The sequence below is a fragment of the Acomys russatus genome, chromosome 10 (genome assembly GCF_903995435.1).
Source record: "Acomys russatus chromosome 10, mAcoRus1.1, whole genome shotgun sequence".
Lineage (NCBI taxonomy): Eukaryota > Metazoa > Chordata > Mammalia > Rodentia > Muridae > Acomys > Acomys russatus.
Genome location: NC_067146.1, coordinates 18,882,231 through 18,907,860, shown reverse-complemented (window position 1 = coordinate 18,907,860; position 25,630 = coordinate 18,882,231). Strand labels below are relative to the sequence as shown.

Here is a 25,630-nt window from a genome sequence, read left to right as displayed (position 1 = left end):
GGCCTACAAATGGGCATCCTCTGCTAATTCAGAGCGACCACTCTCTAAACAGACAAAAAAAAAAAAAAAAAAAAAAAAAAAAAGCGGGCGGGGGGGCAGGGTAAGAGCGACACCATTCCCTAAAGACCCTTTATGTGGCAGCAGCTTTCTACGCCGCCGTTTTCACTGAAGAGCCACGACAAGCCTGAGTTTGGAATGACACAGTCTGCATTCAGTAAGACCTTAGCCCACAGGCGTCCAGCTGCATCTATCGATCACTCTGAGCTCCTGTGACTGAGCTGGGGGGAAAAATTTGGTTTCGCACCACAGCCTGTGCTCTTTCCTCACCATAGTGTGCCCCGCCCCCCAGCCAGGGGTCTCTAAGATGGCTCATTTTCAATAAAGCAAAATATTTGGTGTCAAGGCGCTGAGTGACTTGAAGGGAAAGAGGAAACAGACTGGGCGCTGAATGCGAACGGAGCTTACCGTCAAGCAACATCTTGGCTGCCATGGCCGTCGGTAACCCCACGGTTTTAGCCATTGCTGAAAAGCCATTGAAGTCTCCATAGACCACAAGGTCGATGATCTTAGTTTCCAAGTGTCCGGAAGGATGCCGGATGCCGAAGCTGTCCCTCATCACTATCATATCCTTCTCTTCGGGGCCTTAACAGAGATACAGACGTTTTCAGTCAGCATCACAGCTCCGCTATTGTCGTATTTCACCTTCTCTGCCCTTCTAATTCTCCCATCTCGTTACGTGTGATTGTTAGGTAACTGCTTATGATGCTTTTCACCAAAGACCAAGCAAAAACCTTCAAGAAATGAAAACTTTGACCGTGTTCCTTTCTCAGGATCAAGTAATCTAGCTGGTGTGACAAGGACGTTGCTCTGGAAAACAGATGCTCGCTCTCAAAATACTGCTTTGGTATTTACCTGATACACTAAATATAAGACTTTTTTTTTTCCCCCTTTCCTTCCCATGGTTCCTGAACTCTTTATTTCCTAATACTTTCTCCATTACTGCCTCAGGCCCAGAGCCCCTTCTCTCTTCTCACACCTCTTCCTTTCTACTGCGTGGCTGCTGCCCTTGAAACCAATCCTCTGGCCAAACTTTCTTGTGACTCTTCTTCAGCAAGGTTTAGAGAAAACCCATCCATGACTTACCATAGGAAAGTTTTGAGACCAAGTGCTTGGAGAACGCGTCCACAATGGACTCTGCCTGAGGGACTTGCTCATCTCCCAGTAAGCCCAACCTAAAAAGTACAGGGGCGGCTCTTAGTGCACAGCCTACGCGTGTTCTTCTCGGGGAAGCAGAAAGAACCCTGGGCTCTTAGGCGTGAACTCACAAGTTCTCCTAAACTGAAAAACGATAATAATAGTAGCTCCCAGGGCTCCCCGAGACACTGCTTCATAGAAAAGAGCAGGGATGGTATATTGCAAATTTTTTAAATAATATTTTAAGAGTTAATTTGGAGCTTAGTTGTCTCACATTAAACATCCTTGTCTGTATAATATACCATAGTCACATAAATGAATAGTCATTGAGGAATACTCAGAGACGCTGCTACAGAAAATCAGAGAGATCCCACTTTATCCAGGAACAGAGTGGGAAAATGCTTCAAAATAAGCATTTTCCAGCTCATAACTGCCATTAGCTTTCTTCACCTATCTACTTTTATTCCAATATAAACACAATAAATTACAACCTCTCATAAGGCCAACTAATGAGCATTAATTAGCTAATAAACAGCTAACTAATCGGAGAGAACTACAAAGCGTGTGGCGTGGCATGGCCTTTCTTTGGCCAGAAGGGGCTAAGTCATTAACCATTGGCCCAGTGTATGCTTACCACTCAGCAGTCTCCACCTGGGTACTGTCCCCTCCCAACTTTGCAAAGACAACTTCCTTAAGCTCCTCACGTGAAGAAGAGCGGGAAATCCCAACCAGGTCACACAGGAGCTGTTTCTGATTGGAAAAACAAACGCGAGAAGTCTAAGTCTAAAAACATGTGTAGTAAAACATCAGTTATCTGAGGAATAATCCTATCAAGACATCAGGCATCAAGTGTACCTGAAAAGTTTGTTAGAATAATTGAAATAGAAGATCAAAGCATAAATTGCATACATGAACAAATGTACAGACATATATGCATGCATGAATATCTATATATCACAAATGCATGGGATTCCAGAACAATATCTGACAATAAAACTCAGTGCTAAAACACTAATACACTCCCTGATTATGTTTCCTCCCCATCAGTTTTTTCACTCATGTTCCCAGATATACCCTCCCCACCCCTGCACCCTGTAGCAATCAATGTGGCGCAGGTTAAAGTACAAGGGGCTTACTGCTGTGGTTGCCACTGGCAACCAGAGTTCTTTTGTAGCTTCAATAGATAAGAAAGACCTCGAAGGGAATCAAATTTCAAAGGAACACTTAAAAAGAGTGCCCTTAGACTTTTCTTATTTCTAAACAAAACTTTTCCCAGGTTCCCTGAAGAAAGTTAGGCTCCAGATCAAAAGTCAACCAGTGCGTTCAAGAGCCCAGTGTGGCTCATTGCTTTGTATACCCACTGTGCTCATGTGTTGTCTATGGCAGTGACAGCTTGGCCCACAATGTCTAAAATGTTTACAATTTGATGCTGTGCAGCACATTTGTTGCTTCTGTTCTAGACTATAACAGCATCCTGGGATGACCCGGGGGAGTAAACTGCTTCCTAGGGGTTGGGTGTGACACAGAAATGCCTAAAACTCAGTAACAAATGTATTACTCATGATCATAAATGGCACAATGAGAGGACTGGCAGGATCTGTCAGAGCATCTTCCTGAAGTGCTGAGGGGGGAGATGCTCATGAGGACTCATTACCTACAGCAGCTAGGGCAGGGAGGCTTTCACTGGCACAAAGCAGACCTCGCGCCTGGCCATGTCCAGTGTGTGTGCAGCGACAGCACGGCATTCCGCAAACACTCACCCAGGTGAGGGGGTTAGCCTCAGGTCGAAGGGCAGGATAAGCCTCTCTGTTGATGAGTCCCAGCTTCACAAACCCATTCAAAGCTTTGGAATAGCCCTGAGGCAAGAATTAAGAAATAGTAAATTAATAATTTCCCTTTGAAGACAAATTAACTTTTGGCTTCTTCTTTTTTTTTTTTTTAAAGAATAATCTACATCTAATTATACATTTTAAAGGAGGATATTATCTTTATAGCTTAGTTGGAAATAATCTTCAACACCTATATGGGATCAACATCGACAGTGCTATGACAATTCAACTGGTTTACATAAAGGACTTTGTAACTGGGCCGTTTTTCGTTTTCCTAACACTATGTTATATGGTAATGTTCTGGCAGTGTAAGAGCTAACTTCCTGGTCAATTATATAATGCAGTTTAGAAGATTAAACAGTCAGCTATAATCTTTCATTTTTGTACTGTTTTGCTTTTAAGTGCTAAGGACAACAGGCAAGGCCTCTCGAGTACTAGGAAAGCACTCTACCAACTTGGCTGTATCTATTTCACTTTCTTGTGAAGGGAGGAATAATAACCCACACACCCCAGAAGCAGAGGACCTACCCTAAAGTGAAGGTCCAGGCACAGAATAGGAAAAGACGGTTGCCATGCCAGGACTCCGTTACCTGGCTTTCTCATTTTGAACATACTTAGAACTTCTCACATGTGATCACTATAAGCCCCTATTTTGTGGTTAAAAAAACATTTCAGAGAAGTCTGTCTAACCCTGTCACTTCCCCCAGGCCCAGTCCATGGGTTTCAAATTATGCTAACCTCACTTTAAGCTCTACAGACATATAATAGAGGACACTGACTTTAGAAATAAATTGCAACCAACAAGACAGAAGTCATATTTCTAGCTATTAGAGAAAGATGCAGTTTGCCACCCATAATGGGTTGAAATCTAACAGGCCATAACAGAAAGTTGCCACCCACCTGGCACTGCATATAACCTGAGACTGCTGTAACTCTGGAAAGACCCAAGAAATTAACAGCTTAAATCCAGGTATACAATAAATTTACTATTTTGAGGTGGGTTTCCAAATACATTTAATAAAAAGATTTTTTGGAACCAGTGAACTGTGATGGAAACAGAATATCATAACTACATAGGAGACCCAGAAGAAGTGGATATTGACCCTCAAACAGGACACTTATACCATCCTGCCACCATTCATGGGCCATTGCAGAGAAGGGAAAAGAAAGATAATAAGAGCTGGAGGACAGAAAGAAGGGAAGAGACTCCCTAGGCGACAGTCCCAATGCAATGATCACACAAATAGCCCTGATTAAACTAAACTGGTCATACAACAAAACCAAGTCATAAATCTTGCAAAGGGACAGGTAGGGAACGGAGTTGGTAGGGGCACAGTAAGAAGCTGTAGTAAGGAATACTACAGAAAGAGTACTGATCAGAGAGTGTGTATAACCAGAAATAAATTCTATAGAAGTATGAAATTGTCAAATAACTGGCTTAATAAAAGTGTCTGAAAAAATAAGACTTTCACTTGATTTCTCATTTTAATTATTTGAAAAAATAATTATAAACACTGTTTATCTCAATACTAGCAATGTCTTTAAGCACCTACCTTATATCTCAGTGTTCCCCGCAACAATGTGTGGGCAGATGGAATCCCATAAATTTCAGCATATTTTGTACTATCTCTGTTAGGGTACCCTTCCAAGTTTAAGCCTGGGAAGTAATCCATGGGTGTGACAGAGTTGAGAAAAGAGACTCCCCCTGTCACATTCACAACCTGAAGAAGATTAAAAATAAAATAGCTGGGGTTCACAAAAGTTTGTTTCCTCTGGGCTTATTTGCATTAATTATATAAAAGAAACTGACAGAGCTTGGAAAAAATTGATTAAATTATGATTGATAGTCAGCATGCTATCAGCCCCTCAGAATAACTTGCTAGGCTTCCCCCCAAACTTCTGAATCCTAATACACTTTATATTCTAAACAAAAGTCTTATTTTCAATTGGTTCTTGACTCTGGTTAAATTAGTATTGTGCTGCATTAGCCTGGTTGGCTGGTTGGCTGGTTGGTTGGTTGGTTGGTTGGTTGGCTGGTTGGTTGGTTGGCTCGTTGGTTGGTTGGTTGGTTGGCTGGCTGGCTGGTTGGTTGGTTGGTTGGTTGGTTAGCTGGTTGGTTGGTTGGTTGGTTGGTTGGCTGGTTGGTTGGTTTTGTTTTGCTTTTTTGTCACATAACATCAAATATGCATTGAATGGCTTGTATGCTCCTCCGATGGCAATCTTCTTTCCTTTTCTCTCACATTTCTTCTGAATGCATCAGGCACTAGTCTTACACTTTTCACTCATCCAACTATCATTTATTGCATTCCCATTATGTATGTGCCAGAGTTCACGTACATTGTAGAGAGAATAAGGAAGACAACGAATGGGGTGCAATTCACATCTTCTTTTCACTCTGTATTCACTGGGGAGGAAATAATTTACTGAATGTTCAGCAATGCCCTCCAAGTGCATAAAACTTAAAGCCTGTGAAGGGGGTTGCTGAAGAGGCAGCCGAAGGAAGACCTCCCTTCACAACAGAGACAATGCCCTGACTGCAACAATGCCGGGACTACATGGGAGAGTACGCAACACAACTTACTGCTGCTGAGAAGACTTGATTCCCTAGAGCCTCCTACCCCTCCCCAGCACACATTCAAAGAGTAGTAAGGCACTGTTTTGTGTTTAACTTTAAAGTATTACATTTCCTCTTCGAGCCTGAGGTCTGTGGCTGGCCTTGGGATAATGAAAAACATTCTGAATGATAACATGAGTGCTGAGGCTGCCCTCAAGCTGGACTTTGTCCTGTTGGAAACAATTTGACCAGTTTCTGAATCTCCACAAATCAAGACTGCAGGAGGGAGTTGCCAGGGTTCAGACCAATTTTTCCCCAATGGAAAGTGGCCTAAATGTAGTGGTGCCCTGAGTGCATTTACACATGAGCTCACCTCTACCAAGGCGAGAGGGAGAAAACGGAAACTAACTCATATCCCACTGAGGGCCCAGAAGGAAAGAGTTCCAGTCAACACAGGAGAGGTGAGGGCTTTTCCATTGAAAAGGGCACTTGCAGAGTAACCACCTTCTAGACTGTCTCAGGAAGAATCCAAAACATGTAAAGAATGCTTCCGGTTTTAATTTGCCCAGAGCCTGTTCTTTGGACCTCTAATAGGATTCCAGTTTTGAAAAGAACCTAATCAAGAAGCCATAAACTGGGTCTCTGTGTCCGTCTGACTCTGTACCGTAAGGCAATGTTAAAGTCCTGCTTCTTTAATTGAAGACAAGGACAATTTTTAAAGAAAACATCATGTCAGGCATTATAATTAAGAAAAAATAAAATAAAACTATGATCCCAGTGTTTGGAAGGCTGAGGCAGGAGAATTGCTAAAAGTTTGAAGCCAGCCTAGACAACATACTAAGACCCTACATAATAAGAAAAAGAAAAAGAAAGAAAAAAAATGCCAACCTAAAATAAATAAGCCAGTTTTATGTAATTATTATAAATAAAATCGAATACTTTAAATCTACTAACTAGTTATTTGTTTAGAGAAACTAACAGTCCATGGACCTGGCCCCAAGTTCACAGCACGGGTATGAGGAACTAGGAGTTAGATTCCCTAATAGGCAGACAAATAGAGATAAAGTGGCCACAACCAGGTAAGTAAGGCTTTGAAATTTCAAGATAGTTGGCTCCTTCCTCTCCAGGACATCAGCTTCTTCATAGCCCTCATGATCCAAGACAAAAGTCTAGAAACTTAGAACCTGGTAGACTTTTCTCCCACTCTTAGCCCTCCTTTCATGAAGAGCCTGCATTGGAATGGCCATGGCCCTCGCCCTTACACATCTACTTTGCAGAGGGTTTTTCTTTCAGTGCCTTGTTTTGTATGTGTGTGTGGTCTCTCACCTCTAATAAAAGCCTTTCTTCACTGGCTGATTCTGTTTGCTGTTTGAGATTTTCTCTGCCACTACCTATTAATTACATTCAGGGTTTGTTCTGCCTTTTAACTGCCTTTATTGACTGGCAAATAGAATAAGCCAGTCAAGACCCATCCACAGGAGCACTTCTCACCATTTGGTAGCAGCAGGCAACATCCAGTGTCATAGGCTCAAAAATAAGTCCTATCCAGATGAATATTTCACTAATAATTTCAATGAAGACACAAAAATGCATCTATCCACTTTGTAAAGGACATGTGTTTTTCTCTGCTCAGACTAGATGTGTATCTCAGATCCACCCACAACAGAAGCATAGCTTATGGATGTGTGGTGGATGGCTTCTCTGAGGCCAATTCTTTTTGTACACATGTCACCCAACCAATGAGAATTACAGGCATCTATCCTAGAACAAATACTCAAATACTTGAAATACGTGATAAACCAGCCTGCCTTTATTTTGGCCTTAAAAGTTGTCTTATAGTAAAGATAAACTAGGTTCATTCCTGTTTATGGTTAAATTTCTGTTTCTTAAGGATTGGGCTATGCCCCAGCTGTAAACTTAATTACAAATGGTTCTGTATAGCCAGTTCCATCCAGGAAATGGCAATTATGCCTTTGTTTCAAAAAGTTGTTATAACCATCTTAAAACCTATTTTTATTTCAAAAGGTAGTTATGACTTCCTGTTGTTATGACCACCTTTTTATGACCTCCTGTTGTTATGACCACCTTTTTATGACCTCCTGTTGTTATGACCACCTTGTTATGACCACCTTGTTATGACCACCTTGCAATCATGCCTTTGTTTCAGGAGTTCATCATGACTAACTTGTTACGCTTATGTTCTGCTCCTGTAACCCCACCACTTATTTTTTCCCACCAAATCCCCCACTTGCAAATCCTCTGCCCTTGAGCCATAAAATCTTGTCTTCCTCATATCCAGTACTGACCTCTTGAGACCTGCCTTAGGAAGAGGAAGCTTGTATACAAAAATTAAAAAAATGGTTGCCTTAATTAGTTGTTTGCTTTAATTAATTTGGCCATGTTGATTTGGGTCAGTGGTCTTTCTCCTCCCATCTTTGGGATAAATATAAGCTTGGTCATTAAACTAATAAGAAATTTAGCATGGTAAATGTACAGGTTGTTATTAAGTTAGAACTCTCAGTCTTTCAGGTGCCTTGTGCTTATTAATCTACATTGATTACACATTTTTTCAGAAGTAAAAATAAGCTGTGAGTCACACAGAAGCATATTTAAGCTTATCTACTTGACCCACCGCCTCAGTTCTTTCTTTTGTATCACATGAACTTCTTGAGTTTGCTTAATTCTGGATCGTATTTTGAAAAGGATACTGACACAGTACAGCACTGAGGATCCTGATATGAATGCATCTTCTGAAAGCCATACTGGAGTGTGCATGGCCACAGGGAGCAATCAGTAACTCTTAATTTCTTTAAAAGGAAGTGGGGCCTCCTTCCCACAGGTATGAATTTCCAGGGCCCAAGGCTGGGAATGATGCCACCATGTTTGAAGGAACAGAACTAAGGGAATCCTAAGCACTGCCTCTGGAGGAAGTCAGCTTTGCTAGAACTCAGAACAATGCCAACAATGAGGGAGTCACAAGGACACAGTGCAGTGGGAGATGTTCTAATCACAGACTCCTTTTACATTACTAGAAAAGCTTAAGGCTTCAACGGTAAGCCAGAGGGAGAGCGGTCATCTATCTTCATCATGGTTCTGTGAGTTCTGTAAGGCCCTCTCTGTGGCTGAGGGTGACAGTGGTGGGAAGGGGGCGTGGCAGAGATGACAGAAGGGCAAAAATATGAGACACTTTTAAGAAGTTTAACAATAAAGCTTGGGGAACAGTTTTATACACTAAAATCACTGAACACTCTTAGACACAGACAATTCAAGTTTCTGAGTGTCAGGCACTCTGATTGAGTTCAGACAAAAGAATGGTGAATGCACCCTGGAGTAGCCAAGAAACTCAACAACAGGAAATCTGAACAAGACCTTGAAAAAGTATCACTTTAGCGGAGAAAAGAAAAGCATCGTGTTTTCTCTTCAAATCCTCCAATGTCAGAGGAAAAAAATGTAAGAAAGCCCTCCATTATAGAAAGTGAGTTCAGCATGAAAGGGGAGGTGGGTAATTCAGATGTCACAAATACAAGTTCTGCAGCCAAAAATGATGTGTTGCTTTTCCTGGCCTCTCCACAGCACTGAGTTCCTTCTGCAGCTAATATTTGCTAAAGATTCAGGTACTGCCAGTAAGTCTGCTGTTAGGAAGGTCCCACACCACACGGCTTCAGTCACTCACATTGCAAGAGGGCTGCAATGTCACTGTTACCATCCCTACTTACAGACAAGGAACCAGTGGCGGCAGAACTATTGCACAAAGCCAGGCCTTCGGATGTACATGCCTCGCTTGTCCCTTGTTCATGCTTGTCTTTCCCATAATTTATATGGCCTCCTGAATATAAGCATCATAACCAATGGGGACAGATATTTTTCCAGCCTTTTGCAGGTTACTCTATACCAAACATGAGCCAGTTACATTGCAAAAGGCAAGGCAAGTGCTTGGTAGACTATAAGGCCCAAACCTTCATGATCCACAGAACTTCCAGACAGTATCCTATGGCAGTGCTCCATCACACAGCAGAGCATGGTACCTGGTGGCTTCTGGAGATGCTGTGAAGGATGTCAGCATGTACACAGTAACTCAGGAGACCCTTTCCCACCCTAAGGCATGTCCCCGAAATACTCTGCTAGTGTAGTCCTGTCTGACACAGCTATGATCTTCTAGTTACTAAGTCGTTTGTTCTCAAATTCAGCTGCTTGTTAGAATCACTTAGATTTAAATTTTCTGCTAAGTCTAGAAAATTAAAATCTTCAGGGATGAGTATTACGCATCCATAGTTTTCAAACTTTCATTTTGATTCAGTGTGTAGCCATGTCGGTGAGTCATGCTGATAGCACAAGGAATAAGTGACCATGGCTAACAGGAATATTCATCTTGTTTCTCAGGAAATCCTTTCAAAAACAAACCATGTGATTACTAATTATACTCGTGCTGTGTATATGAACTCCTTACTCCTAGCTAATGGCAATTTTATAACTCTTAATAAATCTTTCCAATCATCCCTCTCTCCCTACATAGTATCTGGAAAAGGTATTTTCAGATGGTCTTACCACACAAAAAATATGGATGTTTGGGGTGATCATTATGTTAATTATACTAATATAATCTTCATATAATAAATATGTTACATTGTATATCATATATACATATATCATTATAAAAATCAAAACTTTAAGGAAAAAAGTTTTACTCTTGAAAAATATTTAGGTTCATTAACAAATTGAAAATTCACAATATTAACATTGGTTAAAAAAAATCTTTTTAGTATAGATCAGAATTCATTGCTTATCCTGAAGGGCCAGGACTTAGGTAGGGCCAGCCAGGGAGATGTCTAGGATACATGAACACTCAGTCTTGATACATTGTCTTCCAGAGTGTGAGTCTTTCCTTACAGTTACAAGCACAGCTACAGGAGGGACCACTGTGATGTTGATGCTGCCTCTGCCATGTGGCTTGCTACACCTGTCTTCTCCCGTAGAACCATGTCCTATCATGAATGGCAGTGCTCCTGCCTGGCTGGCACCTTAAGGGTTGGACATGGTCTTGTCTCTGCTGCATTCTGTTTTCCATCCTCAAGCTCTTCACCCAGGCTGAGCAACTGAACTCTTGTCTGTAGCTCCGTGGCAATTTTTTTTTTACTTCCTTGGATTATACTTATTTAATCCAGTTTCTAAATCCCCTAACAACAACAATAATCTGATAAAAGAAATGGCTTTAGATGAGTTAGGGGCATGGCTCAGTTAGTAAGGCAACTCACTTCCAAGCTTGAGGACCTGAGTTAGAGCCTACACAGCAGGAAAGAATCAGCCCCCACAAGTTGTTCTCAACCTCTATGTGTGTGCCATGACTTGCATAGGTACACATGTATATACACACGTTTCCACACACAATAAACAAATTAATGTGAAAATAATTTTAATGGTGTTAAAATTAGTTAGAACCCGTCCTGGGTCTCAGCTGATGTCCTTAGCCACCCTCTCCACGCCTTAATATCATCATTAAAAAATAGTGAAAATAATACCATTAATATTGTTAGGGAGCATATGGGAAAAAATATTAGTCTCATTCTCTGATGCACCAAGCCTTCCATACAGAGAGTCACTTGTATGTAGCCATGAACTCTCTGAAATCAGGAATATCAGCCAGTTTGTGCAACTGTCTATTTCAAAGTCTAACTCAGTATGTGTCATACAGAAAGCACTTGAAAAATAACCAGCATTTACACATGTAAATAAGGTGAGAAAGGCATTTCCAGAAGCAGCCAAGAAGGAAGAACAAATGTGAAATTGGTTGGAAGATTCAAGGTGACCTTATTAAATAGAACAGAAAAATATACACTGGGAAATATCAGCAGAGACAAGGGAGAGCAGGCAGCATAGCCACAGTCAGACGACACTGATATGAGGACAGCGTTCAGAGTCCCCACAGCCACCACCGCAGGTGTTTTATCTCTCGTACTCCCATGATGCTCCTTTACCTTGCCATTGAGCAGATAGCTGGCAGGCTGCATTATGTTCATCAGAACTCCCACTGGACTCCAGCTGAATTTATATCGCAATGGATTGTTGGAATGTTCAGGGGCTGGAAGGCCTCCACAGTAGGAAACATAAGACTCAATCTGAAAATTAAGGAATAAATTAGGAAGAATCAATAATGTTAAGAAGAATAACTGTTTTAAGCTTTTAATCAGGCTAATGATATCAATCTTGTGAATATGCGATCATTATTAAAAGCTATTTATTAAGGCTTTCAAGTATACATCTTCAAAGTCTGAACACTTGTTAACACAGAGCCACATTGTGTGTGTGTGTGTGTGTGTGTGTGTGTGTGTGTGAATGGCTAAAATTCTGTTCAGTAAAAAATTCAACTATTAGAGCTAGACAGATGGGAAACTGGTTAAGAGTGCTTGCTGCTCTTACAGAGAACCAAGTTTGCTTCCCAGCAGCCACACTAGGTAACTTACAGCTTCCTGTGACAACAAGCTAGCCTAGGAAAACCCAGTGCCCTCATGTGTGCATAAATACATGCAAACATAAACATACATTTAAATAAAATAAAACAAATCTTTAAGATAAAAAAATAAAAATTCAACTATTAATTCACCTTTCTTTTCTTTCTCAGTTCCTAAAGTTTTATATTTAAATATATATACATATATATATATGCCAAAAACTAAAGCACTTAATTTTAGTGACCATAACTACAAATACATTAATTCTTTGTCACATGTAAATGCTTACTAACCAACAGACTAATATTCCAAAGAGCTTTTTTTACTTATAAGTATAAAACCTTACCAAAGAATCTATCTCAGAGGCAAAAATCTTTATTAAACAAAAATATTACAATAACATTTATTTCTCTAAGACTCAGTTAACTAGGACCAAAGTTGTTGTTTGCCTTCGCAGGTGTCACTATAGATTCTGCACTCTCTGTAATTTCTAGTCACGGGACAGGCTATAGTACAGCAAATCACTTATGAGAAGCAAAGGAAGATCCTGTCTCTGCAGCGGAAGCGGGACTCTGCACAGGCACTGCGCTCACCGTGGCTCCCAGCTCCTTGGCCTTATCAATTGTATCCATTGCCAACATGTGATCAAGACCAGGATCTAGTCCCAATTCACCAATGACTGCGATGCCGGCATCTTCCACACTGCCACAGGAAGAAAATGAGAAGGTGATACATAGAGGAGGAACAGCACCGTGGAGGCACTTCACTCGAAGTGGAGGCTTACCTCTTTTCCAGTTCTTTCATGGCTGGTGTGATGTAGCTTGCAGTGACCATGTTAACTCTGCTTGCGATACACGCCTTGGCCACAACAGGATGCAGCGCATAAGGCAACAAGCTAAAAACAGAGGTAAACGGGATTCAGAAACTTTGGTTTCCGAGCCTCCCTCCCTTGAAGCATGTTTGAACTGCACTGTAGTGCAGTCAGAAGAAGCTGCCCAAATTCAACAATTCCCACAGAAGCGGACAAGGATTTCTGGACTATAGAATAACTTCATGCACCTGTGTACCACACAATGACCTTCACTGTGCCTTTCTGTCTTGTTCCTTTTTAGTTTTCTGCATTGGTTTATTATGTGTGTTCACATAATAATGTGAGTCTGTGCACGGAGTCTGTGCAAATCACAAATATCTCATAATCTGGAAATTGTATTTCTAGTTTTCTAACACTGAGAGGGTATACAGTGGCCAAAAGACAAATACTGAAGTGAGTATAGCAGCATGTTCGTAACTGCCCAAAGACAACTAAATTGCATCCAAGTCACAAGAGCATTAACGGAAGATTCACACAACTAATCTGATAACCACATCAAAAGAATGAAGGCAGTCACCAACAAGGACATCCTGAAGGGTTCAACCACAGAAACTCCGAGAGCAGGAAAAAACTAATCCAGCTATCAGAAGGACAGTGTTTGCTTTATGGGAAAGAGGCAGGAATTCATATGTAGGAACAAAAGGTCAGTCAATAAGAGGGCTGTGGGATATTATCAACATTTTTCTCGATGTGGATACTGGTTATAAAATATGTTAACATTACAGAAATTCACTGAGGAACATACTTGGATTTTTTTAAATTCGTGTGTGTGTGTGTGTGTGTGTGTGTGTGTGTGTGTGTGTGTGTGTGTGTGTGTAAGAGGTTGGGGGGAGGGAGAGACAGACAGACAGACAGACAGACACAGACACAGACAGACAGAGACAGAAACAGACAAGGAGAGAGAAGACAGGGTAGGGAGGAAAAAGAAAATATTACTAATTAGCTCAGACTGGCCTCAAACTTTCAGTCCTCCTGCCTTGGTCTCAAATAAGTGCTGGGAACATAGGAGTGTACCACAGTGCTTGGCCATATTTATATTTTCTGTATCCTCATATATGTGTTCTTCAGTTAAATGCTTATGAGAGATAATACAGAAGAGGGAAGGGGGGAAAGAAAAGACAGAGAGAGACTAAGAGAAAAACAGTAAAACACACATGAGATTCCTCTTGCCAAATACCTGATGACAAGTTCCTGCGATGCTACCAGGGACTGCAGTTTCTCTTCTTGTTTACCAATGGTTACATTGACGGCCTTAATGTTGTATTTCTTGCTTAACTGTTGGATTTGGTTCATCATGTCAGAACCTATTTCAAGAGTACAATAGTCCACATTGTAGATTTCCTTCAACTAGCACATGTTCCTATCTCCACAAAACAGCCTTTCAAAACTTAGTGATTAAAATCCAGATGCAACATACAATGGAAGATTTTCTTCTTTAAAAAAGAGGAAAAGAAGAAGAAGAAGAAGAAGAAGAAGAAGAAGAAGAAGAAGAAGAAGAAGAAGAAGAAGACGACTTCATTACCTACTGTTATTTCTACATTGTTGTCTCTTGACAGATATTCTAAAACAGGTCCAGATACGTAGCCAGACCCAAGAACCAAAACCTTCTTCTTGGCACTCATTGAGAGGGATTGAATACGTTCTCTGTTTAAAAGAAGTGGGGGTGGGGGAGGAGGGGATTAAATTTTGTTTCTTTTAAATAACAGAACCTTGCTATTCCTGAATCAAACACAAACCTAGATGGCAAAGCAATACCACCTCCCTGCACTGCTCACAGTGAGAATTTCAGCAGGAGTTCCTTAGGCCAGTGCTTTCCGTTACTCGTTTTAGATCTTGAATCTGAGATGCCCGAGACCCATAGACGTCCATGAATTTCTAATGTTGAAATGAGGACTGAACTCTGTCTTCTCTGCTTCCTTACAACTGAGTGCTTTGTTTCACACTGTATCCTCCCAGAACTATTTATTCAAAACTGTGTTGACTCTGCATACTGGAAACTTTACTTCCTCCTCAGAGCAGCCCAAGGAAACAACAGTCTGAACAATAGATTACTATTACCTGCATCAAAAGCTGTTTTGTCACGGATGTTTAGGCTAACATAGGAAATTAGACTAGAAAGGATTTTAATTCTTGAACTACTTATTCTGTTAAAAGCTGTACTTTTGGGGAAGAAGACTTTTGCTCTGACCAACTAGGACCTCCTTGGTAGTGATGGAGTCTTACTCAGCTAGAACCCACTACTGTTTACTGTTTACTGCATTTTGTTTTGAACATGGGGGTGATGATCAAATGTTTTTGAATAGATTATCAGATGTCATCAATAACTATGCACACGGTCTGGTACCGGGGACTAACAGCTAGCTCGGATGTTGGGATCTTTAGGATATTTTCACACTGCAATCTGCCAACCTTTTCATTTGTAATAGGTGAATAAATACGAATTTACAATGTCCTCATCCCTCTTCATCCAGAAATATATGCATATTGCTGATAAGAGATCTCCTTTAACTACTACTCTCATCCCACTTAACCTGGAAGAACCAACATTATCTGTTTATTAACCAATCTTCCCAGTAGGACTTTATATAATTTGTATAAAGAAAACATTTTCATACACAAATATAAAACGTTCAAAATATGTTTAAAAATCCACTCCTAGATTCCAATTCAGTCCACTTTATCTGTAGCCCTAAACCCCTAATTCCAAGTTAATAATCACTGCAAAAACAATTGAAGGAATGTAAGAATAAGTTAGCATTCAAAATAAAGTAAATTTCCTTTCTAGGTAAGATCTCCATTATCAGGATCCCAGCATAAGACTATATCAAGGGATAAAAGTAGAAAGTTCCAGCAGCTGCAGCCAATCAGACCAGCTGCCCTAGGAAATACAACGCACAGACTGAGGAAACAACTGATTGGTTACCACATCACTACTAGCACAGTAAGAAATCACATGGTAATAAGAGTAAAGAGAATTATGAATCACAAGCAAATATAGAGCTTTCCTTATAAGAAACTATCTTGAAAAAGTATAGAAGCAATTTGATTTGTAGAAGGAATTAAATGCTCAGTGTTTTATGCCAGAAGATTCCATTGCTACATTAAACTTAGCAGTTCTAAGCAAACTAACACATATGTATAAAAACCACCACAACAAAGCCAAACAAAAGCAAAACAAAACAAAGAAGCAAAAAACCTGATTCTGGCACATCCCTTTATTTCTTGTAGCAAGAACCACTTTTTGAAAAAAGCAGGGTAGTTGTTCTATTGTGTTGTGCTTTTCCACTGTTTTCTCCCAGAATTCAGGTTATGCCTTATTTTGTAAAATGTGAAAAGAAGTACAAGCTGTGGGGAAAACAAGACTACCTCAAAGAAAGGTCAATGTTTTCCGACTCTGAGCAAGAAAGTCAGTGAAAGAGCAGAGCTCTACTGAGCCCTTGGGTGAACTCCAGGGCTGATGTCGGCCCCTTTCCCCTCTCATTGTCCCCATTCTTCTCTATCCCTGTTAACTTCTATTCATGATCCTGCTTTGTTCAGAATGATCTGGCGATCTCTAGAATGATCTAGTATGATCTAGAGATCTCTAGAAGCCCAAACCTTCTGAACAAAAGCCCAAGCAGAAAACACCACAGAAAGGGTTTATGTGTTCATTTCCTTTGAAAAGATAACTTAGAAATCACCGTTTGCAAACTGAGGAGGAAACACAAACTATTGGTACAGCAGCCTGGTTTCGCTGCTGCTCATATCCAGGACAGACTCCACTGGGTTTTACTGCTGTGGAGACACTGTGCTGCTCTTCAAGGAAAAAGAACTCCCACTGGTTTCAGCAGTTGCTTACTTTGGACTTCCAACATTATGAAAACTTAGATGCAGGCCGGGCGTGGTGGCACACGCCTTTAATCCCAGCACTCGGGAGGCAGAGTCAGGTGGATGCTGTGAGTTCAAGGCCAGCCTGATCTACAAAAAAACAAGTCCAGGACAGCCAGGAGTGTTACACAGAGAAACTTTGTCTCAAAAAAAAAACCTTAAAAACAAAATTTAAATAAAACGTATATGCTATATAAATCTAATATTAGTAACTGTCATTGAAAGCTTTAAACATAGTCATCAATTCCAAGGTTAGAATAACTGTATAATACAAGATTTTGAACAGTACATACCTGCTTTCTCGGAGTTTCTGTATATATTTGTATTTGTCAGTCAATATACCATTGGATGTAATCACTGCCTAGACATGTATACACAAGACATTAGCATTCAACATTTCAGTCTAGAAATACGGACACATGACTGCAGAAGAGACAGAATGATGGACATACGGGAGAGGGAGGCAGAAGGGAATGAGAGGGACAGAGACAAAGAGAGACAGAGCAGGCAGCAAGGAGAAAAACTGCACCCGGCAAAAAGAAGAATTACAAAGGATCATGGGAGAAGGTGACATTCCCACAGAGAAGTTCTCATCACTTACATCTCGCACCACCGGAGAGAAGTTCTGGCTTTCCAGAGGCTGAGAGGCATCTGATAGCAACTGCGAGGAAAGAGAATGAGGAAAAGTGAACGAAGCTGCAGCCATGGCTTCGTAGAGTTTTAGAGCCAAAATAGCATTTCGTTAAAGAAACAGAGTTTTCCGAATATTGCTGAATATAAATAAATGGTCATAGAAATCTATAAATAATTCTGTATTCAGGAATATAGTGTTGCAAGGCAAGGTCCAACTGTAAAACTAAATTTGACTGTAATCACCTTCACTTGCTGAGAACTCATAGGCGCTCTTCTTTCATAAGCAATCAGAGGTATTATATTGGACATGTTATATATTTCCCAGGCATTATAGTCATAATCTACCCTCTGAGTGCCTCTGTTCCATCCCAAAACCTCAAGCTCCTCTATGTGACCCAGAGGAGCCCACCACCCTCGCAGCAAATGTCACCCTTTGGCCACATTTAGATTTATGGGTAACAAGACATTTCAAAATTCATAGGGATACTGACTTGACCAAATAGAGATCAAAATGGAATCTATAATTTGTAAATTTTCTTTGAAGATTGAGGCAGATAAAATTGACAGAAGACAGAAAGACAGACAGACTGACAGACAGACACACACACACACACACACACATACACACACACACCTACCCCTCAGACAGGGTCTTTCTGCATAGCCCTGGTTGTCTTAGAACTCACTCTGTAGACCAGGCTGGCAGTGAACTCACAGCTCTGCCTGCCTCTACCTCAGAGTGCTGGGCTAAAAGGTATGAGCCATGACATCTGAGAAACCCTCTCTTTTTCCCAAGTCCCGGAGTCCAACAGTGGAGTCTCAGTCAGGACTCTGCCAGACGATCAAAGAAGGAACAATGGCTGACTGCCTTTCTCTACCTTTTTTACGTCAAGGTCTAGAACACCCACCCAAATAGGAAACAAAACTGTACATGGAAGATGCTTGAAACAGAATATAACATTGTTTTCACATATCTGAAAAAGATAACCAACAAATATCTATTACATCCAAGGGAAACAAAACTTCTTTGTCATTCCTAAGCCTGTGAACTGTACTATCACAGAGTCTGAATGCACTTTAAGTCAAAAGTTAAAAAACTAACAAGAAATGTAGCAATAAAATGACTCCTAGTGACGTCCTGCTATACTCATGGATCAGTGCCTTGCTCAGCCGTCATCAGAGAAGCTTCCTCCGTTCACAGACGGGAACAAATACTGAGACCCACAGCAGACACTATACAGACAGTGAGAGATCTTGGAACACTCAGGCCTACATGGGATGTCTCCATCCAACCCCTCCCCCTCAGCACTCAGGGAAGGCTGTGGAAGAGGAGGAAAGAGTATAAGAGCCAGAGGGGATGAAGGACACCAAGAAAACAAGACCCTCTAAATCGACATGAGCAAAATTCATATGAACTCTCAAAGACAGAGGCAGCCTTCTCTTGGGCTCTTTTCTGTCCACTTGTTTCATCAAATTCTGATGTGTTAGTGTCTCTTAATATCCTGATTTTTCCCCCCCTAATGAGAGACAGAAAGGGAACAGATCCTGATGTGAAGGGAGGTGAGGAGGAACTAGAAAGAGTAGAGGGAAGAGAAACTGTAACCAGAGTATATTATATGAAGAAAATCAACTTTTAATAAGAGAAAAAATATGAAGAAAAAAAAGTAAATATGAGAGGAAAATAGAGTAGTGCATATACTCTAAAATACTCCCTGTTACAGTGTGTAAGTAAAAGGTCCTCACAACCCGTGAGTCTGACTGAACACTTGGTCCTCAGCCAGCAGCTCTGCTTTGGAAGTCTGTGGCGCCTCTGGGCTGCAGCTGAAGGCAGTGGGACCCCGACAGTGGACACTGAGGTTTACAGGTTAGCTCTGCTTTCTGTCCTTTCTCCTGTCCCGATCCTCCCAAATATGACCAAGCAGCCCCATGCTCGCACCAGCACAGCTGAAAGCCATTTCTTCTGCTATGTGCCCAAATAAACCTTGCCTCTCTTAGCTGCTTTTTGTTGGGTGCTTGATCACAGCAATCAGAAAAGCTACACAGAAACATGGCACAGAGAGGTGGGGCCTTGGCTCTGATAACCTGGGCCATGGGCGTCCGGGTCCTTTGGAGCACGTTTATTAGAGAACTCTGGAAGAGTGCAGAACCGCTGCGTGAAGAACATCGCAGGGAACGCTTAATAAGGCATGCTGGTGGGAACTGGAAAGACAGAAGTGTCAATGTGGAGTCTGGGGCCACAGGGTTGCAGACACACACAGGACCCTGTCAGGAACTAGACCAGAAGCCACTTGTGTCACATTCTGGTAAAGAATCCAGTTTCACACACTCATGTCCAAAATCTTAACTGAGACCAAAGTCAAAAGTGGTGGACTAGGGACTAGGTGGCCGCAAAGATTGCTCAGCAGTTAGGAACACTTTTTGCTCTTGCAAAAGACCCAGGTTTGGTTCCTAGAACCCAAACATTAGCTGAGTTTTGTCACCTCTTCTGGCCTCCACCAGGCACACATACATGGTATAAACTGATACAAGCAAGTAAGAAACCTCTACACATAAAATTAAATAAATGTCTTAAGAAATGAAGTAGTGAGCTAGTTTGTTACACTTGAAGACAGTGTAACATTCAGAGTATAGTAGGCTGTGTTTACCCATTGGGATATTATTGTGCTTTCTGTGTTCGCCCATATTCACTATGAGAGTAAACAAATGTGGACAGTGAGTTCAGTCTGCAGAAGCCACCCAAAGGTAAGAGAATGGATCCCACACATAGACAGCAGCACATGCACATCCACACACATATCACATATAGCACACATACACACACACACACACACACCAATAATAAATCAATTTAAAATTGATCTGTAGAACATACCAATTAAAATAAAAGCAAATGTAGTAGAAAGACATGATAAAGTACTAGGTTAAGCTCATTCATAAGCACAGATGTAATTATTCTAAAAATAAGCCGATATGAACTCAATAAAAGTACAGTGGATGGATGTCTATGAATACATGCATGTGCATGAACATACAGACACACACACGCACACACGCACACATGCGTATACACACACATGCATACACACACATGCACACACACACCAGAGATATGTCAGAAAAACTCCTTATATTAAAACTGTAATAGCTCCACACAGAACCACTGTCAATCAACAGTAAAATAAGCAGCTGTTGATATAGTCATTAGCAATGTAAATTTGGATATAAGTAAAAGGATAATATATTGCAGCCAAGTTGAGTTTATTCTATGAATGTAAGCCACGCAGTGGTGGCTCACGCCTTTAATCCCAGCACTCAGGAGGCAAAGTTCGAGGACAGCCTGGTCTACAGAGTGATTCCAGGACAGCCAGGGGTACACACAGAGAAACCCTGTCTCCAAAAAACTAAAAAAAGAAAAAAATCTTTAAAAAAAGATGAAAGAAATTATCATATTATCAAAACAAATTCATATAATCTTGACAAATGCAAAAATATATAAAAATATAACAATCACCACAATTGTTCAAAAGTGTTTGACAGAAAAAAATGCATGAAAACTTCATGGCAAATGTCAGACTTACTGATGAAACTTTTCTCTGAAGTGGGGTGAAAAGACTGTAAGAGTCAGGATGGAGAGAGAGGCTGTGAAATCATTCTGAGCAAGGCAACCCAGACCCAGAGAGATAAACATGGTATGTTCTCACTTATAAGTGGACATTAGCTGTTAAGTACATGCTACAGTCCACAGACCCAGAGAAGCTACATAACAGGAAGGGCTCAAGGGAGGATGCATGGATCTCCCTGGGAAGGGGAAGTAGAATCTATATTGTGGGTGGACTGGGGGAGGGTGGGGATGGAAACAGGAAGGGTTATGTGGAGGAAGGAGGGACAGAGGGAGAGCGTATAGAGACTGAAATACATGGGTATTTAGAGGGCATATGGAAACCTAGTGCAGTGAAAACTTCCTGGAATCTATGAGGTTAGCCCTAATAAAGACTCCTAATAATGGAGGATATGGAGCCTGAACCAGCCATCTTCTATAGCCAGACAAGGCTTCCAGTGGTGAGACTGGGATACCAACCAAGTCACAAAACCTACAACCCACAACCTGCTCTGCCTGCAAGATGCTCAGGGACAGGGGGCTCCGAGCTTGTGGGAGTGGACAACCAGTGACTAGTCTAACCTGAGGCCTACACTACAAGAGGAGGCTGGTGCCTGACACTGTCTAGATGACCAGGATCCAGAAGCAGGGTAGCTCAGAGACCTAGGGTAGAAGCAAGCAAGACTGACAAAAAAAAAAAAAAATCAAGGCAATGATTGCTAATGATACTCTACTTTTCACAGATCAGTGCCTAGCCTAGTCTTCATCGGAAAGGCTTCCTCCCTGTGGGAGCAGATGCAGAGACCCATAGCCAAACAGTAGGTGGAGCTCAGGAGTTCCACGGGTGGAGAAGAAGGATCATAGGAGCCAGAGGGCTTGCAGACACCAGAACACAGCCTACATGACAACTAAGCGGGGCCCTGGGGGCTCACAGAGACTGGGTCTGCACCAGGCCCTCTGCATATGCATTGTGTTTACTTAGCTTGAGGTTTGTGTTAGGCTCCTAACAATGGCAGTGGGGTGTGTGACTTTTTGCCTGCTTATGGGACCTTTTTCCTACTACAGCGTTGCCTTATCCAGCCTTGATATCAGGGTATATGCCTAGGCTTATTGTATCTTGTTACTCTGAGTTCGGCTGATATCCCTGGGGGCCCTGCTCTTTTCTAAAGGGAAAAGAAGGAGCAGAGGATGTAGGGGGGGAGGGTCAGCGGTGCAGAGGAAGTGGGGGGGGGGGGAGCTGGGAGGAGTAGAGGGAGAGGATTCTGAGGTCATAATATATTTTGTATGAGACAAGAATAAATAAACAATTTAAAAGAAATATTAATAGTTATTCGACATGAGTAATCAATATTCAATATTTAACAAGGTAAGAGTTGATGAGCTAAAGCACATATTTCTGGGACAGAAAAGGATGACTTAAAGCAGTGGACTGGCCAGTACTGGCTAGTCCAGTGCTCTGCTGGAACCAAGGTGATTTGCTCCATTTTTTAGTACCAGACAGTTTCATATTAAACTTAGGGGACTAAGCACTTAACAACTGCCCCTCCTTTAAATACCAGGTGTAAGCACGAGGGGGAAAAGCCAGTGCAATAAAAACCTGCATGAGAGTTTCACAAATAGAAGAATGGCAGGTTAGGAGAGAAGTGTCAAAATGGAAGAGCATCTACCGGACAAGCTGAGCAGCCCCCTGTTTTATTTTTGTTATTGTTGTCATTTTCTTGTTTTGTTTTGTTTGGGTTTTTATTGCTTTGCAGACAAACACTCCTTCTGTCAGTGTTGTAAACTGTACTGACCAAAGCAGCTTGCTGGAGGGAAGAATTCATTTTGCCTCGCCAGTTAGGGAAAATCATGGGGGAGTGCTACGTGCTGTCTTTCTCACTCAGGCTTCCACTACCTTTTAAATCCAGCCCAGGACCACCAGCCCGAACAAGAATGCTGACAACAGGATGGACCTTCCCCATCAAGCACTGAGACAACCGCCTACAGAAGCCGCAAGCGAGTCTTACCTCTACGAGTCCTCAGCTGAGGTTGCTCCAGTGAGAGGACTCTGGGCTGTATCAAGTTGACAGGTAAGGTTGACCGGGACAAGCAGAGAGAGATAAAGGGGGGTTGGAAATGTCCAGGCCCACAGCAGCCAGACTCCACAGTGTTAGAGGGATAAAAATGGCAGGTTCAGAAAGAAGGGAAGTCAGCTTTCACATAAGTTTCTTCTGTCCCATGATTCTGAACATGTACAGGCCAGAGTACAATGAACTTTCAAGTAGAGACAAAAGACCCAAATTTATGTTTCAGCTAGCTTGCTCCACAGATGAGATGTAATTTTTAATTTGAGTCTAAACAAGTTGAGTTTAAAACTGCTTTTCCAAAAAAATCACTATTTTTTTTTAAATCCCTACAATATAACACTCATAGCATTCAAACATATGTTCCCTGACCTATTCACAAAGGTAGAAACGAGCCAAAATCTTCAAACCTAAATTTTCCCAGTGTGTTGGAAGAATAAGATATAGCAGTGTTCCCTTTTCACAGTTTTGCTTCACATGGTTTTGGATACTCGGTCAATTACAGTATGAAAAGAGTCAATAGAAACTCCTGAAACAAACTTTTAATAAGTTTTAAGTCACATATCCTTCTGAGTAGCAGGTGTAATCTTGTGTTGTCTTGCCGCATCTCACCTGACCAGCGCATCCTTACTGTATATGCTACCCAGTCCCAAGCCACAGCAGCTATGGTGGTATTTCAGTAGCTTTACTGCTAAGTCTCAGGCCCTACATCTTTCACCACACAGACACTGCTATTAAATAAATTATCAAGAACAAGAATGGCATGCAATGCACAAGATGTTTTGAGACTGAGAGACCACATTGACATACATTTATGATAATAATATTATCATAGTTCTATTCCATAATTAGTTGTTATTATTGATCTCTTATTGCATCTCTTTTATAAATTACAATTTGTCACAAGTATGCAGATATTGAGAAGTTATAAATGTAGGCTCTAATACTAAGCACAGTTTCAGAAATTAACTGGGGAGTCTTAGGATCTGTGCCCTGCAGATAAGAGAAACAAACATAAGGATCGCAAAATGACTTTTATAGCTATGTTCTATGTGATAAATTAAAATACCCTCACAATAAGGAAAACACGGAGCTGGGCAGTGCTGGTGCACAGACTTTAATGCCAGCACTCAGGAGGCAGAATTAGGCAGGTCTCTGGGTTTGAGGTCAGCCTGGTCTATAGAGGAAGTTCCAGGATGGCCAGGGCTACACAGAGAAACTCTATCTGAAAAGCAAAAACAAAACAAACAAAAAACAAAAAAAGCACTATTGAGAATGTAGCAGAACCCAGAGGCCTTAAACCAGACCAATGAATCATTGCAGTGAACATTTGCAAGCAAAGAAGTGTGGACAAAAGGGTATACTGTGGGACACACTGTGACACACCACAGCTTCCACAAGGAGATTTGCTTTCTTTCGTGGGGGAGGTTGCAAGGGCAGAGGGTGGGTATGCAGAGGGTGGGTATGCAGAGGGAGGATATGCAGAGGGAGGATATGCAGAGGGTGGATATGAAAAGATGGGGAGATGAGTGGGATTGGTGTGCATGATGTGAAATTCACACATACACATAAATAAATAAATAGTTAAATAATAAAAACATCAAAAAAAGCACACAAAACACCCAAAAGATAAGATGATGATGGTGGTGGTGGTGGTGGTGGTGGTGGTGGTGATGGTGGTGATGGTGGTAATAATGGTGGTGGTAGTGGTGATGGTGGGGGCAGTGGTAGTGTAAGGCCCTCTCTCTCAGCCAGCCTGGGAACGTGACCCAGGCAAGCTTGGGAAAATGACCCAAAAAGAATTGAAGGCCAGCTCAGCTTCAGTTTCTGAGATCAAAGTGGCCAACCGAGATAAACAATTTCAACTAAGATAAACAATTTTCAGAAAAGTACCATCTGGAAATTCTGGAAACTCCCCAACACCCCTCCCTGCCAAGAACAGCCCCAAGACCAACGACCCCGGCAATAGCCAATAACATTTAGACAAGCACCCCTAGCGACCACCAGGGCCAATCCTAACAGCGGGCACGTAGCCCCTCCTAACCTTTGCGGTTTTAGCCTTTAAAAAGTCTGTAACAGTGACTCGGGGTGCGCCTCCTTCGCTCCCGAGCGAGTGCTGAGGCCCCCTGATGCGGATCAGTGATAAACCTTGTGCTTTTGCATCAACACTGTGGTCCTCGAGTGGCCTCTCGCGAGGACCCCCTACTACCCGAGTGGACTCTAGGGTCCAACAGTAGTGATGGCGGCGATGGCAGTGGCGGCGATGGCGGTGGTGGTGATGGCGGTGGTGGTAATGGTGATGGTGGTGGTGTGGTGATGGTGGTGATGGTGGTGATGGGGGGCGTGGCAGTGATGTTGATAGTGGTGGTGGTAGTGGTAGTGGTGGTAGTGGTGAAAGCATGGAAAAAGAAAACTACCAAAAACAAATAATAACTACTGTGACACTAGAAAGTGCACAGACAAGCTTGCTACCAGGACAAAAACTGCTATGGCATTTACAGAAGTGAAGCATTCTTCTGACTTCAGAAGGCATCTGCGCTCACACTTACGTGATACATGTCTAGTCATCAGAGAA

General features: G+C 41.7%; 1 protein-coding gene across 2 annotated transcripts in view; it reads right to left on the bottom strand.

Moving 5' to 3' along the window:
* Aass (aminoadipate-semialdehyde synthase) overlaps positions 1-25,630 on the bottom strand; it is a 55,849-nt gene that overhangs the window by 1,686 nt on the left and 28,533 nt on the right. For both annotated transcript variants that reach the window (XM_051151862.1, XM_051151861.1), the window contains exons 11-22: positions 17,363-17,422; positions 17,055-17,122; positions 14,417-14,538; positions 14,072-14,198; positions 12,808-12,918; positions 12,617-12,725; positions 11,550-11,690; positions 4,577-4,744; positions 2,955-3,050; positions 1,829-1,944; positions 1,144-1,232; positions 466-642 (exon numbers count right to left, since the gene is read on the bottom strand). In XM_051151862.1, coding sequence (XP_051007819.1) covers positions 466-642; positions 1,144-1,232; positions 1,829-1,944; positions 2,955-3,050; positions 4,577-4,744; positions 11,550-11,690; positions 12,617-12,725; positions 12,808-12,918; positions 14,072-14,198; positions 14,417-14,538; positions 17,055-17,122; positions 17,363-17,422 — 1,384 coding nt within the window. The remainder of the gene's footprint in view (positions 1-465; positions 643-1,143; positions 1,233-1,828; positions 1,945-2,954; positions 3,051-4,576; positions 4,745-11,549; positions 11,691-12,616; positions 12,726-12,807; positions 12,919-14,071; positions 14,199-14,416; positions 14,539-17,054; positions 17,123-17,362; positions 17,423-25,630) is intronic.